The following is an 18286-nucleotide window of genomic DNA, read 5'->3' on the forward strand; positions in this document are numbered from 1 at the left end:
CTCAAAGCCAAGAAAATGTGGTACTTCAAAAGAATTCACACAATCTGAAGAGTTGATCATTATGACTCCCGCTGCAACAGCAGCATCTCTGCTCAAACCCGCTTACAATCACAGAGCCCAATATTTATATTATATTTTGCATTATTTTCATAATTTTTCACATTGTGTGCATAAAATCTCTCATTTGCTGGTTGATCCACACAAAGCTTCAGTGGATCAGGCCCTGTACTGGTTGTGTGAACGCATGAATCTGTTGTAAGTGTCAGCAGATGCTGAAATGTAAATGAGTGCTCTTTCAAGTTGTTGAAGTCGCTGCATATACTCAAAGTGTAAGCTCCAGCGTTGTCCATGAGAAGCCAGTCCCCCACACGGAGCTCAGGGATCCAGTAGTTCTCCAGGACTTTGTCAAGGCTGTCACAGGTCGGTCCCCAGATGACTGACTTGTACTTCAGCTCACTGCTCCCAACAGCCTGTAGGGAGAATAAATGAGGAAAATTCAATCCACATTTCCATCAAAAACCCTTTTTTCTGAAATGTGGGGCTAGCTAATTTTGGCTTCCCCTCTTGAGAACCCAATGAACCTTTCTTGGGCAGTTTTCCAAATGCAGAGAGAAAAGATTCTTCGATCTGTGAAAGACTGTTTTTGGTTGATCAGTCATTAATGGCCGAAGACAGAAAAGTAGAGGAAACGTTTGTTTTGTTTGGCATTTTGACATCAGTGAATTTATCATCCCTTATGGTGGACGGAGTTGCCATCCAGAGCACATGCTAGTAAGCCACCAAAGGCAGAGAGTTTTGGAGCGAAGGCCTTGACAAACATCTAACCTCACCAATGAAGACAGAACATAGAAGATGGTTGGCTCTGGGTACTCCAGATTCAGCAGGCAGGTATCTTCAGACTAAATGGACCATAGCTGTAGTGATGGTAGAAGCAAAATGTGTGACACGAGAGAAGTTCAGAGAGACCATGAAGAAGAACTTTTGGTCGTCTTATAATACGTTCTGGGGCACCATCCTGTGGCGAGTTCTCAAGGTATGCTCACAGAAAAGGAGACATTGTCTGACTGCAAATGAGGCAAATGACCTTCTGGAGGTAGAAGGAACACTTTGAGGATCTCCTGAACCTGGTTGACATACATTCTTTACAGAAGGCAGGATCAAGGCTTCTGGGATGGCATTGTCCATTTTCCTGGTGGAGGTCACCAGGGCAGTCAAAAAACACTCCCCAGGCATAGATGAGACATGGCTGTTGCTGCTCAAGAATCTGGATTTTGTGGAGCTCTCTTGATTGATATGCCTCTACAGCAACTCCAGGCCTTGTGGGCCAATGTCCTACATGTTTTAGCTCTTCCTCTGCTTCAATACACCTCATTTTAATGTTGACGTTGTGCTGCAACTGAGAGAGACCTAAAACGTGCAGGACGTCAGTCCACGAGGGCTGGGGTTGAGTAGTCCTGCTCTTGCAGTATCAACTGAATCCTGGGTACGGTACTTTAACACTGGCAGACCAGGGCGATGGTCCCCATTTCAAATTTCAGTTCACAAATTTTCTAATTAGTTCATAGTTCAAAAATTTGAACAAAGGTCACAGTTCCAAAAATAAACTACTTCCATCCATCCATCAATTTTCTACCGCTTATCCGGGACCGGGTTGCGGGGGCAGCAGTCTAATTAGGGATGCTCAGACTTCCCTGTCTTCAGACTTTTCCTCCATCTGCGATTGCCCTTTCAGTGATGATCCAAAGCTCACGACCATAGGTGAGGGTGAGGTCGTAGATTGACTGGTAAATTGAGAGCTTCGCCTTTTGGCTCAGCTCCCTCTTCACCATAATAGACCGATACTATGACTGCATCACTGCAGCCACCACACCACTCCGCCTGTCAATCTCTTGTTCCATCAGTATCCCATCTGTGAACAACACCCCAAGATAGTTAAACTCTTCCACTTGAGCAAGAGTCTCTCTGCCAACCTGGAGAGGGCAGACCACCTTATTTCGGTAGAGAACTATGACCTCGGATTTGGAGGTACTGATCTTCATCCCCATCATTTCACACTTAGCTGCAAACCGCTCCAGGGTATAGCTGTAGGTCCAGGTCTCATAAAGCCAACAGGACAACATCATCTGCAAAAAGCAGAGATGAAATCCAGTCGCTACCAAACCTAACCCCCTCTGGCTGTAGCTAGAAATTGTGTTCATAAAAATGATGAATATAAAAAGTGACAAAGGGCAGCCCAGCCAGAGTCCAACATGCACCGAGAACAGGTCCGACTACCTGCCGGCAATGCAGACCAATCTTCTGCTTTGGTTATACAGAGACCGGATGAGCCCCAGGCTCCGTACTTTCAAAGCAACCAACCCCCCCACCACACACAAGATGCCACAAGGGGCGCAGCCGAGTCCACCTCTGAGACCTCAGCCTCTGCTTCCTCCATGGAAGATGTGGATATGAGATTGAGGAGGTCCTAAAGGTATTCCTTCCACCGTCCAATGATATCCCCAGTTGAGGTCAGAAGCTCCCCACCTCCACTGGAAATAGTCTTGGTGGAGACCTGCTTTCCCCTCCTGAGGTGCCAGGCAGTTTGCCAGAATTTCTTCGAGGCTGACAGGTAGTCTTCCTCCATGGCCTTCCCGAACTCCTCCCAGACCCAAGTTTTTGCCTTCACAACCACTCCGGTTACAGTTCCCCAGCTGCTTCAGGAGTCCGATAAGCCAACAAGACTCGATAGGACTCCTTCTTCAGCTTGACAGCAGCCCTGAGTTTGGGTGTCCACCACCGGGTTTGAGGGTTACAACCAAAATAGGCACCACAGACCTTATGACCACAGCTCCGTTTGCCATGGTAGACCCTACCAGGGGCATAAAGCCCCCGACGACATAGCTCCTGGTATCATGTGGGCACTCAAACTCCACCGCCAGTAGGGTAAAGCTCACCTGTCTCATGACGGTCTAATGCCAGCTCACGTTTCCGATTAGTTTGTGAATAATCCAATGCTTGGTGAATTCTGCTTCACAATGATATGAAGAGCTGACACTCTCGACAAAAAATCATTGTCGCTATGAATGCTTGATCGCCACAAACTAGTTATCCCTGTAGTAACTTTTCTGACCCCACCTGCTTAAAACCCAAAAGTCAAAAGGATTGTGAAGGCCCACTTTCACAATCTATATTGTTATATATGTGTCGTATCTGGGTACCTTTTGTTTTTCTCAATTTATTTTTGTTAATTGAGATTTGAGTCTCAGGGTTCTGATTTTTTTTTTTCCTGAGAAATCTTTTGTTTGCTTTCCCCAGTTGTGAATGCATGCATCTCTCTTTACCCTGTGGAGGTATGGTTCAATCTTTACTTCAGGAAAATTGAGAACAGAACTGAGGGAGCCGAACACGCCATCGTTGATGTAGTACTCCATCGTTCTGTCCGGGCCACTTTCAGTGTTGTCTGCTAAAAACACAAGGGAAGAGTTAAAATTCATTAAATCAGTACAAACATGTTAAATTTAATTTTTCTTTAGTTCCTGAGACATGAGACCTGAGTGGTGATGGTCATTGTTTTAGACAGGACACTAACTTTGAACAAACCTGTTGGGATTCAGTTTGGAAAAAACTCCAGACCCGAGCTCATCAGGCAAATATTCATAATATTACAAGAGTTTTAAGAAAATACCGTATTGGCCCAAATATAAGACAATGTTTTTTTTCCAGAAATTGCATCCTCAAAAGTGGGGTCGTGTTATAATCGCGGACTTACGGTAGATGGTCAATACGCATCCGCGCCGCTAGATGGAGCCAAAGTATCACTGACCAGAGAGCGAGTGGAGTGATGAAATGAGATCAAATGATCTGATGAAAAATGGCGGATCATCTGGAACAAAGGGGCTGAACGCTGGACAACTGAGCAACAACAGAGGCGAAGTTATGATACCAACTTTAAACTGATGGTGATCAACGCAGCAGAGTCATCAAACAACTGCCAAGCCGCTTGGGGATATGGTGTAACAGAGTGCCTCGTTCGATATTGGAGAGCACAGAAAAAACGCCTCCAGAATGCTAACGCTATGAGAAAAGCTTTCTGTGGTCCCAAGAGCGCTTCAGAGAGATTGATAGAAGGGTGAGTGAATACGTCTCTGAAAAACGGAAAGACGGAATGCCCACCACCAGAGCCTGATTCAGCTGAAGGCACTGGGAAGTTATTTACATCATTTATGCAGTTTTGACCCCTTGAGGCTTCTTATTTGTTGCTTATTGTTTCTTATTTTGAGAAAGAGAATGTATTTTTTATTCAGTACTGTAGTAATATTTTTTCATTTCATATCTTGTGAAATGTTATCTCAGTTGTGAGTTTTTGAGTTTATAATTGCATAATAAAAAGTTGTTTTATGAGTGACTTTATTGTCTTCAGCTTTTTTTTTTTCACAAAATAATATTTGAAAAATAGGGGTCGTGTTATAATCGGAGTCGTCTTATATTCGGGCCAATACGGTAAATATGGATTTGAGAAACATCCATCTTCTGGGGGGATATTTACCACAGTCTTCTGTTTCATTCATCACAGTTCTTTTGGCAATGACGTTCACTGCCAGTGTGAACGCTGACTCCACAAAGTATCGACCTGGTTCTGCGATGATCCTCACCCCACTCTCAGACGGAAAGAATTCATCCAATGACTCATTAATAACTTCTGAAAACTAGCAAGAAGAAAAAGGAATGAGTAACATCATGTTTGAGTTTCTCTAGTATTCTATCCAGTCAATTTAACTGGAGCACTGTGACAGACGTTCCGAATAAGACGTCAGAGAGCTGCTACCTCGAGTCTTAGAAATGTTTTGACCCGCCTCTCATCGACACACTTTTACCTCATCAAAATTCACAAAGCAGTCTGTTCCACTGAACCCTCCGCCAATATCAAGGAGGCTCATCTTGAAGCCCAGCGATTTCTGAAACACATGTATGACAGAGATATTGATCAGAGGTGTGGGTGATTGCTAATTGATATATATTGTGCCTTTGTAGTAGGGGTGTCTTCAGATATTCAACGATTCGATGATCCGTTCGAAGGGGCCTGATTCGAAGGCCAATCATACAGTTGAAGCATTGCAAAATGTGGTTATTAAACGAGGACCATTCCATTACAGCTGTATGGGGGTGCTGAATGACTGATTTTACATAGGATTGCTTGTCTTTTCCAAATAAACATGATATAAAGCCTATCTGATATACATGTTAGGCTATCAAATACACTGTGGATAAATTTACTTGTACTTTTATTCAATATTCTATCTATTTAGTGTTTGTGAATGAACCACCATGGTGAGTGGCACAATCCGATTTTTCCCAGAGCTCCATCACCGAGCAGCATCTTGGTGGTGATTTAGTTTAAATCTAAAAGGCTCACAATGTCGAAAAAAAAAAAAACTTCAGAACAAATCAAAGATGATCCAACAAAAATCAAATGCAAGTTGTGTCAGCAGCTCCTTTCTTATCATTCCACAACAACTAACATGGCTTTCCACCTTAAACGGGTAAGTAGCCAGATAATTGGGCTAATAAAAGAAGTTTCTGTCACTCACTTCTCAATTTTAATGCTGACTTTTATTTTGTTTAATTGTAATACTTTAGGTTATTATATCATTTTTTTATTAATCTAAAAGGCTTATTTTATTTAATTTAGTGTTTGTTTTGCATGGATGTTGTGCTGCTAAACGGACCGACACAGCACAATTAAGCCTATTTCATTTAATTTGAGCAGATAATGTGAGAAATTGTTTAGCCAAAAAATGTGAGCTTATCTGCAGAGATTATAGATATAAATAAATTACATGCATTAGCCCGTTTGTTAGAAGTGGGTTTGGTTCTGGTCATTTGGACTACTTCATTTGTTTGGTGTTTAAAATTACGGACACTTTGTTCCAGTCTGTGTTTCAGCTGTGTGTAGGAGAAAAATAATGTTTTAGTTGCCTGTGCTGTTTTTTTTTTTTAATTACTGCAACATTCTGCTTTAGCCTATATTCAAATGATTCTCAAAGAAAACAAACAAAAAAAGGATGATAAATTCGACTACAATGTCGACGATCAGCAGGATCGGATGAATCAGATTCGACTATGTGAATTCTTAGTCGGGGACACCGCTACTTTGTAGACACAAATCCTTCCTGCCCTGTTTTCCCATCGACTTTCAGTTGACCGTTGTCTTTCTATGCTGATGACTCACCGCCATGTCGAAGACATGCCGAGAATCTGCTATGGCCCGTTTGAAGGTCAGACTGTCAGTGCACAGACACCCCACATGGAAGCTGACCCCGATGACCTGTAGACCCAGCTGAGCAGCTCGCTCCAGCAGTTTACCAGCTGACGACAGTGTGGCGCCGAACTTCAGATTGAGTTTCTTCAGTGACTTGGAGTGATCAACAGCAATGCGAAGAACTAATCTGGAAAGAAGCATTTCAAGTGTTAGTCTTTTTAAAAACTGCCCCAAATGTGGAATCAGAACCATACGGAGCTGCTTACTTACTTGGCTTGGGCGTGAAAAGAAGAAATTTTCAGCAGCTCTTCCTCGTTATCAAAAGTCATTGTATCCACTCCCTGAGAGGCGGCGTATTTGATGTGGTAAGATGGTTTGGTGGGATTTGCATAAATGATCTTATCTGGTGTCACTCCAAGAGACAAGGCCAGCTGGATCTCCCCCTGTGTGACAGTGAAGTGAGCTTCCAATGAGACATCTTCAAGGAAACTATGCTTGGTAAAATCTTGATAGTAATCCAATGAGTACCTTGCTGGCACAGTCAAAGCCTGTACCCAGAGCACTCAGCATTGAGACAACTGTCGGGGTATCGTTGCACTTGACTGCATAGAAAGGCTTGACCCGAGGTAAGTTTTTGGTCCACCTGAGGTGTGCCTTCAACACACAGTCAAGATTGGCCACAAAGAATGGCTGTTGATTCTCCTGAAGAGAAGAACACTTTATTTAGACAACTGCTACAATCTTTAGAATGAAAACTGGAGGATCAGAAAGAAAAGTGCTCAAGAAGAGCCTCTAAATATATCACAAATAAAGAATCTCTGTCAGTTAATGTGTCCATGATGAATGGCATGAATGTCTTCCTGATGTCAATGTTGGACAGTCCTTGTCCCACTGAAAACACTTTAAGACCTGTTCCACTGACTTCAAAGCCTGTTCTATGCACATGTATGGAAGCTGCTCTACGAACTACACAAACGGAGGATTTATTCTGAAAGACGCACTCTAAAAACGTAAGGTGCAATTAATAAAACAAAAAAACATGTATAACATGGCAATGACAAAGATAGGAGCATAGTCTCAAGCTGGGTTATAGGCCTAGGAATAAAAATGGGCTTTTATTATTAGTTTTGAAAGGAAAGGGGCTTGTCTGGTGTACAGTGATAACTCGCTCCATAACCGAGGAGCAACAGCAACAGAAAAGGCTCCGTCCCCTCTGAGCTTCTGTTTGGACCTCGGTACCTCCAGGAGCAGCTGACCAGCTGACCTGAGGCGCCGAGCAGGAGTGTCTCGGTGAAGCAGCTCAGACAAGTAAGGCTGGACAATTCAGAGACTTAAAAACAAAATAACTTCAAAAATAAATGTGTTGGTGAAAGAATTTTCCACCCTGACATTAACACCACGTCGAATACTCACCGCTGAATCCAGCTCCTTTATTTTACTGTCTATGACATCGCGGACGGTCTTCCCATTCTCTAAGATCTCAATATTTTGGTTTACAGGCAACGAGCCAGGCATCATGGGTGATTTTGGAGTCTCTGATAGTGTGAAGGACATCAGAGAATCAAATTATTGAATTGCTCAGTTTATATGGAGAACCAACAAAGAATAAAGTGATAATAGATATAGATAACCTCCCAAGGTCCGAAATTGAAAACGAGTAGAATAAAGGTGAAACAGACTCACCGTTATTCAGGTCCTCCTCCATATTCAAAGTCTCTGACGATGTTGAATAGTTTCAAACTGTGAGGCTAAACAGGAGATGATGAAGGCAGTTAAGAGTTTCATGTAAATATATACTGCTCACACTCTGTTTCACACTGTGGCCATTTTTGTATCGTTTGTGTGTTTCCTTCACTCCCCAGCAGGTGATGACAGCGGGAAAGTAACTCAGAAGGCAATTTGTGTATATTTCTGTTTGAAGTTAGAGAGAACCGCTGGTCATTCTTTAACATATTTACTTTAGTTTTTAGGTTTCCTGTTAAGAAAGAAACAGTGTCGTTCGTTGATAAGTTGTTCCTGAAGCTTTGTTGTGGAGAGTTTAGATAACCTGGGAGGTGATGGGGGCAGCTGGCACAGTGCTCCACTCAGCTGGTTCTCCTCAGACTGACATGTCGAGGGAGTTAGATCTATGTAAATCACTGGGAGGGAGAGGTTTGATTGTAAGTACATTATGTTGTTCTATTTATTTACAGTTCAGGTTCTGACTGAAAGGCTGTAAGACTTCACCAGGACATCGCCTGGTTTATTCTCATGTATTCCAAACTTTAGCAGAAAAAGTCTCTTCAACTGATTTTGAACATTTTTCCCAGCAGATCAGCTTCAGAAGTGTCTGTTCAAATGTGTAGTGCAGGCATCTAATTTCAGGATGGATATTTCTCCTCCTAGCTCCCTCATCCATCGGAAAAAGGTTTTTATTCGTCAGATCTGAAGGTCTAAACACGTCATTTTGAACCTTTTACAAACAGAAGTTCACCCGTGAAAAAGGACTGGATGTTCTCTCTTAAAGGTTCATTGATTTTCTTGCTTCTCTGCACCGGACTTGTTACTTTGTTCAAAAAGTTCAAACATTTTGTTGAACTACTGGAAAAACTTCATTGGAGTTTTGTACAGATCTGATTCATGAACCGGATCACAGGAGCCTGGAGGCCATCGCCTGTAACTGGAGCTGAAACCTGTTGATCAGTGAGGACTGTTTGTTTAGAGCAAACCAGTCAATTCTTCTTTTACAAAATTTGGCAAGCTCCCGTACAGTGTTGTCTGGCCCCACCAGAAGACACTGTTGGTTTTAAGAGAGAGGCTGAAGATCTGCTGATAAAACGTGCTTTAATACACAGAACAAACTGCGTCATCGAGTGGATTCAGAAAGTAAAGACAGTGGTTCGTGGGACTGCATGTCTGACTTTAAACTTCTCCTCACTGTCGCCTCGTGGTTAGCATATCTTAACGACGTTTTTAATACAAGTTGTACAAATGAATCTTTTGGGGAAACAGCTGAGGTGGAAATCGTCATTTTTGTTAAATATTCGCCAATGTGTAAACATGGCCTTAGTGAACTGTTCACATTGTTGAAAATGTTCAACCATGGAAAAGAAATACAGCAATTTAAACAACAGAAGGCCATGCTGGGTCACCTGGGTATTTGACATATGGGGACAAACAGCAAACAGCGAAAAAAGTGAAGTTGAAAGGGCTGAACAGCAAGGAACCATTCACTAACAGAGCTCAGATGTTTGAGACGCTGTCTGGAAAAACATGACTGCTCTCTAAATATCAGTGTTGTGATTTTCTTCTTGGCACAATTTAGACTTTCCTTTTTTTCCCCCAGAAGAGGGTTTTTTGAACTCCACAGTCTTGTTCTGACTTCTAATGGAGACTTCCAGCAGGAGAACACACCTCAAACCACCTCAAACCATCGTCTTTATCAGGACGATGTGGAGGAACAGGACATTCACATGGAATCTGTTGTTATGAACCAAACATGAGAAACACTGGAGACGGTCGTCTTTCTGGACACTTCCTTCTTGCTCTGTCAGTTAAATCCAGCAGTAGTAGCATGTTTCTGTGTTGCTGTATCAAGTGTTTGTTGTCAGACAGAGACAATTGGTGGTCACTGACAGCATGTACTGTATAGTTCCATATTATCGGCCCAAAAACTGCAGTAAAGAGTATTTTTGTTTGAGTGTGAGAAAACACAGAAGATTCATCTCTCAGAGGGTGTCATCCTGTTGATGTGTGACAATGTTAAAACGGACTGTTACTGGTTGACTGGCGGACCAGAGAAAGTCTTGTTTGGTGAGTGAACAATCTGTGTAAAATGTGACCTGGAGGTTATCTTGTGTAAAATCAGATCCATTTATGGTCGTAATTGGACCTGAATGTCCCTCTTTATTGGTTTGCAAATATTTACTTCCATCTGGTGAGCCAAACCTGAGAGTCCAGGTGGTTAACTTCAATATTGGAACATGTCTGTTTTGATGCATGGTTAAAATATTCTACCATTTAAAAAAGAAGTATTAAAACGTAATGGACTGACATTCTCCTGAAGTGTTTTCTTTGAGGTAATTTTCATTATTGTGATATTTCTTTGCGTCGTGTTCCTTTCTGTGATCATTTCATTTCCTTCAGTCTATTTCCTGTGGTTTCCCCTCTTTTAATGCTGAACTGATGTTATTAAATTCATGAGTACTGCAGAACTCTGGTTAAGGTCCTCATTCAGGTGTCAAAACGCAAACTGTTACAGTTTTGGGACATGAAGCAAGGAAGGTACAATCTAACAGTGTTTTATTGGTGATAGTTCAATCAGGCAGACAGTTTACAAAGTGAGACTCTCAAAAGAAAACATGATGAAAGTTAACATTTCAACAGAAAATACATCAAAATGAATCAAAAGGTTGAGTCTCGAAGAGAAAAAAAAATAATGAATCTGAAACAGACGCAGCGTGAAAAATCCATCCATCTTAAAGCCAAGAAAATGTAACATTTCAAAAGATTTCATTCAATCTGAAGAGCCGCTCATTATGACTCCTCACTGCAACAGCAGCATTTCTGCTCAAAGCTGAGCAGCTTAAATTGCATATTTAATATTTATCTTTATATTTTGCATTATTTTCATCATCTTTCACATTGTGTGCATAAAATCTCTCATTTGCTGGTTGATCCACACAAAGCTTCAGTGGATCAGGCCCTGTGCTGGTTGTGTGAACGCATGAATCTGTTGTAAGTGTCAGCAGACACTAAAGAGTAAATGAGTGGCCTTTCAAAGTTGTTGAAGTCGCTGCATATACTCAAAGTGTAAGCTCCAGCGTTGTCCATGAGAAGCCAGTCCCCCACACGGAGCTCAGGGATCCAGTAGTTCTCCAGGACTTTGTCAATGCTGTCACAGGTCGGTCCCCAGATGACTGACTTGTACTTCAGCTCACTGCTCCCAACAGCCTGTAGGGAGAATAAAATGAGGAAAATTCAATACACATTTCCATCAAAACCCTTTTTTACTTTATATTTGGGGCTAAATAATGCAGGTTTCCCCTCTTGAGAACACGATCTACATTTCTTGGGCAGTTTTTCAAATGCAGAGAAAAAAGATTCATTGATTTATTAAAAGACTCTTTTTGGATGATCAGTTGTTGATGGCCCAAGATAGAAAAGTACTGCAAAGGTTTTATCTATTTGCAATTTTGACTGAAATGATTTTTTCATCTCTCATGGTGAAAGGATTTACCATCCAGAGCACATGCTCCTGGTAGGTTACCAAAGGCAGACAGCTCTGGAGCGAAGGCCCAGACAAACAAGCCAAACCTCACCAATGAAGACACAACACAGAAGATCATAAACCTCGATGAGGGTCACTGAGACCCAGCCCTGGATCAGGAATCGATCCATTTTGTTGTAGTTTCGCCTGACCTGAGATGTTCTGAACACTCAGGGTGAAAAGATCAGTGCTTCAACTGATCAATGAATTGGATCAAGTAGTGGGGAAGACTGCAGGTCAGACCCAGCAGATCCCAAAACATAATGAAGGTTTGCTTGGAAAGACTAGCAGAAGACTCTATCCAAAATTATTTCAAGTTCTACCTCCATGGGAATTTCTCCTATGTACTGAAGGAGGATGGAGACATGGATGTTGAGTAGACCCTGTTCAAGACCTCCATTGTGAAACTGTAGCCAGAGGCTTGTTGGTGTCTGTCTTGGCTGCAAGTCAAGGACACACTGGTGGTGACCAGTGGTTTAGAAAGCTGACAAGTGGAAAGTGGAGGCTTTCAAAGCTTAGATGGCTCGGGGTACTCCAGATTCAGCAGGCAGGTATCTTAAGACTAGGTGGACCACAGCTGTAGTGATGGTAAAAGCAAAATGCGTGACATGAGAGGAGTTCAGAGAGACCATGAAGAAAGACTTTTGGTTGTCCTAAAAGAAGTTCTGGGGTGCCATCCCATGGCTCTTTCTCAAGCTATGCTCACAACAAAAGGAGACGTCCAGTGACTTCAAATGAGGATGTCCTCTGGAGGTAGAAGGAACACTTTGAGGATCTCCTGAACCTGGTGGACATGTCTTCCCTACAGAAGCCAGGGTCTGAGGCTTCTTGGATGTCATCGTCCAGTTTCCTGGTGGTCTACACACATAAACGTGTACACGGATAATAAATCATAACCATGTAGGAAAATTAATAACTGTGTACACGTCATTTTCCTCCTCCTCCTCTTTGATCTTTTTTTTTCACCTATAGGCTATATAATGTTTTTGGGGTCATGATGTTGCCTGAAATCTTCAGATAATAACATTAACTAAAAAAATGTTTCCATGTGGCGCAATGTTAACTAAATTTGAAAAATAAGTCAATGAAACCATAGCCACAGCCACTGTTGCGTTCAAGTTGACTCAGGGATGCGATGGCAGCTAACAACAAGCGGAGCGCGTTGTGGCAGCTTTTCGAACAAACTGGAAACACTGTTGGGTGTAGACCATGTCAGGCAACGCTGGTTTACAACAGCAGCACGGGATCCATGAGAGATCAGCTGCCATTGAAACACCCCAACAAGCTGGAGGAAGAGAACTGCTGCTAGCATCGGTGGTAACACTACAGAGGTAGCTACCACAAGCGGGCTAACTACCGCTAGCGGTTCAGAAGTTAGCATGAGGGATTTTATATACAACAAATCAAAGAAATGTAAAAAGAAAAAAATTAGTGAACATATCATTAACTTAACAGCTGAAATGGTGGCACTTTTGTCTAATAACTACTGGAATGGCTTTGATGTAATGGGATTACGAGGGACTGCATTTCAATCGAAACAGCTGGTGGTCATATAGTGCAGGCGCGAACACACAAATCTATGACATTACGTGTTATCGTTTATACGTCGGTTGGAAGTCCCGGTTACACGTGTAGAAAAATTGTAAACGTTGACACCCCTATTGCAAACCACTCCGCATGCTGTACAGCCAGTTTTGATGAAGGCAACAGGACAACATTGTCTGTAAAAAGCAGAGATGAAATCTTGTGGCTACCAAACTTGACCCCCTCCGGCCCCTGGCTGCACCTAGAAATTCTGTCCATAAAAATGACTGATAGAACTGGTGATAAAGGGCAGTCCTGCCAGAGTCCAACATGCACTCGAAAGGTCCGACTTACTGCCGGCAATGCGGACCAGGCTCCTGCTTCGGATATACAAAGACCGGATGGCTCTTAAAGGTTCCCCAGACTCCGTACTTCCAAAACACCCCCAAAACACATGTTGACTGGTTGGGCAAACTCCCGAAAGCCCTCAAGCACCCTATAGAGGGTATAGAGCTGGTCAAGTGTTCCATGACCAGGACAAAAACCACACTATTCCTCCTGGATCCACGGTTTGACTATCGGTCAAATCCTCCTCTCCAGTAACCTGGAATAGACTTTCCCGAGGAGGCCGAGGAATGTGATTCCCCCAATAGATGGAGGACACCCTCCGGTCTCCCTTTTTAAAAAGGGGAACACCACCCTGGTCTGCCTAATCAAGAGGCAATGTCCACGATTGCCATGCAATGTTGCAGAGATGCACATTCAGGGACTTAAGGCACTTAGGGCGAATCTCGTCGATCCCTGGTGCCTTGCCAGCTTACAAACCGCCTTGGTGACTTCAGCCAGGTGATGGGTGAGTCCACCTCCAAGACCTCGGCCTCTGCTTCCTCCACGGAAGATGTGGCAACAGGATTGAGGAGGTTCTCAATGTATTCCTTCTACCATCCAATAATATCCACAGTTGAGGTCAGCAGCTCCCCACCTCCAATGTAAACAGTGTTGGAGGTGGTGGAGACCTGTTATCCCCTCCTGAGGCCCTGGACAGTTTGCCAGAATTTCTTCGATGCTTACCAGTAGTCCTCCTCCATGGCGTCCCCGAACTCCTCCCAGACCCAAGGTTTTTTGCCTCCACAACCAATCAGACTGCAGTTCACTTGGCTGCCGATACCTGTCAGCTGCTTCAAGAGTCCCACGAGCCACAAAACTTGATAGGACTCTTTCTTCAACTTGACAGCAGCCCTTGCTTTGGGTGTCCACCACCGGCTTTGGGGGGTTGCCACCATGGCAGGCAAAGGAGATCTTACAACCACAGCTCCGTTTGCCATGGGAGACCCCCGACCATGAGCATAAAGCCCCTACCCCCTTACCAGGGGCGTCTGGCTGCAGCTTTCACCCTGACAGAACATTCTCAAAAAAATTTAAATAAAAAACTTCCCTATTAGTGGGTGAACAATCCAACTCTTGGTGAATTCTGCTTCACAATGATATGAAGAGCTGACATTGAAGGATCAAAAAGCGTTCACAATGAACACTTGGCTGCCACAAGCCAATTATCCCTGTGGTAACTTTTCTGACACTGCCTGCTTAAAACCCAGAAGTCAGAAGGATTGTGAGGGCCCACTTTCAGGGTCTATATTCTTACTGAAAATCAAGATAAAGCAAGCTTTTCCCCTTCTGCTCGAAGGGAGGTTTCTATCCTCCTTGAGCTCGCCGAAGCATACCTGTGTTCACATTTGACAGGTGTACCGCCCCAGTCAAACTCCCCACCTGCCACTGTCCCTGAAGCGGGCCACACATAGTTTGGGGCCATATATTGCTGGAGCAATTACTCTGAAAACACAAGCATTTCCCTATTGTTGCCACACATTCAGTTCACGTCAGTAGCTGGCTGCAGCTTTCACCCGAGCAGAACATTCTCAAAAATATGAAGAACAACTTGCTGTTGAATTTTTTTTTTCAAAGAGAAATAAATAAAACAAAACAGGATAAAAGTCCTTCAGGTGTAATTTTTCTTTCCATTTGAAGAAATTTCTACACCTGGAAACATACAATTTATACAAATATTCCTCTCTAAAACTCTTTCTCTTTACCCCTGATTGTTGTCAGCTGTGCCTTCTTTCTTTCTGTGTGTGATTTAGTTTGTGGTCTGTCAGTTCCTTCCTCATTGATCAATGTGTCTAATCTGGGTTCCTTTTGTTTTTCTCATTTTATTTTTTTTAACTGAGGTTTGAGTCTCGAAGATCTGATTTCTCTTTTTTCAGAGAAATCTTTTGTTTTCTTTCCCCAGTTGTGAATGCATGCATTGCTCTTTACCCTGTGGAGGTATGGTTCAATCGTTGCTTCAGGAAAATTGAGAACAGAACTTATGGAGCCGTACACGCCATCGTTGATGTAGTACTCCATCGTTCTGTCCGGGCCACTTTCAGCGTTGTCTGCTAAAAACACAAGGGAAGAGTTAAAATTCATTAAATCAGTAGGATAATGTTAAATTTAATTTTTCTTTGGTTCCTGAGACATGAGACCTGAGTGTTGATGGTCATTCTTTTAGACAGGACACTAACTTTGAACAAACGTGTTGGGATTCAGTTTCGAAAACAGCTCCAAACCCGAGCTCATACGGCAAATATTCAAGACATTAGAAGAGTATTAAGAAATTAAATACGTTCAGTAACAACAATTCAAATGACTAACTGCCCACACTCGATGGACAGAATTTATCTGGATTCGAGAAACATCCATCTTCTGGGGGGATATTTACCACAGTTTTCTTCTGTTTCATTCATGATGGTTCTTTTGGCAATGACGTTCACTGCCAGTGTGAACGCTGACTCCACAAAGTATCGACCTGGTTCTGCAATGATCCTCACCCCACTCTCAGAAGGAAAGAATTCATCCAGTGCTTCGTTAATAACTTCTGAAAACTAGCAAGAAGAAAAAAGAATGAGTAACATCATGTTTGAGTTTCTCTAGTGTTTTATCCAGTCAAGTTAGTCGGAGCACTATGACAGACGTTCAGAATAAGAAGTCAGAGAGCTGCTACCTCGAGTCTTAGAAATGTTTCGACCCGCCTCTCATCAACACACATTTACCTCATCAAAATTCACAAAGCGATCTGTTCCAGTGAACCCTCCGCCAATATCAAGGAGGCTCATCTTGAAACCCAGCGATTTCTGAAACACATGTATAACAGAGATACTGATCAGAGGTGTGGGTGATTGCTAACTGATATATATTCTGCTTTTGTAGACACAAATCCTTTCTGTCCTTTTTCCCCATCGACTTTCAGTTGACCGTTCTCTTTCTATGCCGATGACTCACCGCCATGTCGAAGACATGCCAAGAATCTGCTATGGCCCGTTTGAAGGTCAGACTGTCAGTGCACAGACACCCCACATGGAAGCTGACCCCGATGACCTGTAGACCCAGCTGAGCAGCTCGCTCCAGCAGTTTACCAGCTGACGACAGTGTGGCTCCGAACTTTGTACTGAGTTTTAATGTCGACTTAGAGTCATCAACAGCAATGCGAAGAACCAAACTGGAAAGAAGCATTTCAAGCGTTAGTCTTTTTAAAAACTGCCCCAAATAATAATGCATTGGTTTTATATAGCGCTTTTCAGGACACTGAAAGACGCTTTACATTATTCATTCACAACATACTGGGTGGTGGTAAGCTACTACTGTAGCCACAGCTGCCCTGGGGCAGACTGACGGAAGCAAGGCTGCCAATCTGCGCCATCGGCCCCTCCGACCACCACCAACCATTCACTCTCACAATTTTCATACCAGGCAACGTGGGTGAAGTGTCTTGCCCAAGGACACAACAACAGTTTTACGTCTGTGGGAGCGGGGATCGAACCGCCAACCTTCCGGTTATAAGACGATCTGCTCTACCAACTGAGCTACTGTCGCCCCAAACGTGGAATCAGAACCATACGCAGCTGCTTACTTGGCTTGGGCGTGAAAAGAAGAAATTTTCAGCAGCTCTTCCTCGTTATCAAAAGTCATTGTATCCACTCCCTGAGAGGCGGCGTATTTGATGTGGTAAGATGGTTTGGTGGGATTTGCATAAATGATCTTATCTGGTGTCACTCCAAGAGACAAGGCCAGCTGGATCTCCCCCTGTGTGACAGTGAAGTGAAATTCCAATGAGGCAACTTCAAGGAAACTATGCTTGGTAAAATCTTGATAGTAATCCAATGAGTACCTTGCTGGCACAGTCAAAGCCTGTACCCAGAGCACTCAGCATTGAGATAACTGTCGGGGTATAGTTGCACTTGACTGCATAGAAAGGCTTGACCCGAGGTAAGTTTTTGGTCCACCTGAGGTGTGCCTTCAACACACAGTCAAGATTGGCCACAAAGAATGGCTGTTGATTCTCCTGAAGAGAAGAACACTTTATTTAGACAACTGCTACAATCTTTAGAATGAAAACTGGAGAATCAGAAAGAAAAGTCCTCAAGAAGAGCCTCTAAATATATCACAAATAAAGAATCTCTGTCAGTTAATGTGTCCATGATGAATGGCATGAATGTCTTCCTGATGTCGATGTTGGACAGTCCTTGTCACACTGAAAACACTTTAACACCTGTTCTACTGACTTCAAAGCCTGTTCTATGCACATGTATGGAAGCTGATCTACGAACTGCACAGACTGAGGATTTATTTTGAAAGACACACTGGAAAACCCTGACAGGAATCAGGCTCCCTAGCAATGTGTCTCTGTGGAAGTCGAGGGAATTTACCCAACCGTACATTAACACCACATCTAATACTCACCACTGAATCCAGTTCCTTTATTTTACAGTCTATGAAGTCGCGTACGGTCTCCCCATTCTCTAAGATCTCAATGTCTTGGTCCATAGGGAACGAAACATGCATCAATGGTGATTTCGGAGTCACTGATGGTGTGATGGACATCAGAGAATCAAATTAATAAATCACTCAGATTACATGGAAGAATAAACTGATAATAAATGCAACAAAACCCCTCAAAGGTGCAGAATTCAAAAAACGTAGGATAAAGATAAAACAAACTCACCGTTAATCTGGCCCTTCTCCATTTTCAAGTCTCTGACGATGTTGAATCCTTTTAAAACTGTGAAGCTTAATAGGAGATGATGAACACAGTGAAGAATTTCAGGTGAATAATCCACTGTTTCCATCGGGACCTGCAGACTTTCTTTCCTGCACTCAAAGCAGGTCAAGACAGCGACGAGGCCAATCAGATGGTCGTTTGCGTGTATTTCTGGTTAAACTTAAAGAGAACAGCTTTTCTT

At 42.9% G+C, this 18286-nt stretch overlaps 1 protein-coding gene and 1 pseudogene across 1 annotated transcript; both read right to left on the reverse strand.

Moving 5' to 3' along the window:
• Window positions 1–216: 216 nt before the first annotated feature.
• LOC115386633 (ornithine decarboxylase-like) lies at window positions 217–7753 on the reverse strand (annotated as a pseudogene).
• Window positions 7754–10915: 3162 nt separating this feature from the next.
• On the reverse strand, window positions 10916–17870 carry LOC115386634 (ornithine decarboxylase-like). Its single transcript, XM_030089034.1, has 8 exons — window positions 17787–17870; window positions 17215–17388; window positions 16957–17129; window positions 16329–16545; window positions 16100–16180; window positions 15772–15931; window positions 15324–15445; window positions 10916–11170 (listed from the first exon to the last, which is right to left on the reverse strand). Exons 1-8 carry the CDS (start codon window positions 17868–17870, stop codon window positions 10916–10918), a joined length of 1266 nt encoding a protein of 421 aa, XP_029944894.1.
• Window positions 17871–18286: the final 416 nt, after the last annotated feature.

This window comes from Salarias fasciatus, chromosome 4 (genome assembly GCF_902148845.1).
Source record: "Salarias fasciatus chromosome 4, fSalaFa1.1, whole genome shotgun sequence".
Lineage (NCBI taxonomy): Eukaryota > Metazoa > Chordata > Actinopteri > Blenniiformes > Blenniidae > Salarias > Salarias fasciatus.

Excerpts from the sequence above, each read along its gene's own strand:
- LOC115386634 (XM_030089034.1), bottom strand. The coding sequence starts at position 17,870 with ATGGACCAAGACATTGAGATCTTAGAGAATGGGGAGACCGTACGCGAC. Across the intron at positions 16,546-16,956 it reads TCTTTTCACGCCCAAGCCAA|TTTGGTTCTTCGCATTGCTG; the intron begins GTAAGCAGCTGC and ends GCTTCTTTCCAG. Across the intron at positions 15,932-16,099 it reads GCTTTGTGAATTTTGATGAG|TTTTCAGAAGTTATTAACGA; the intron begins GTAAATGTGTGT and ends TCTTCTTGCTAG.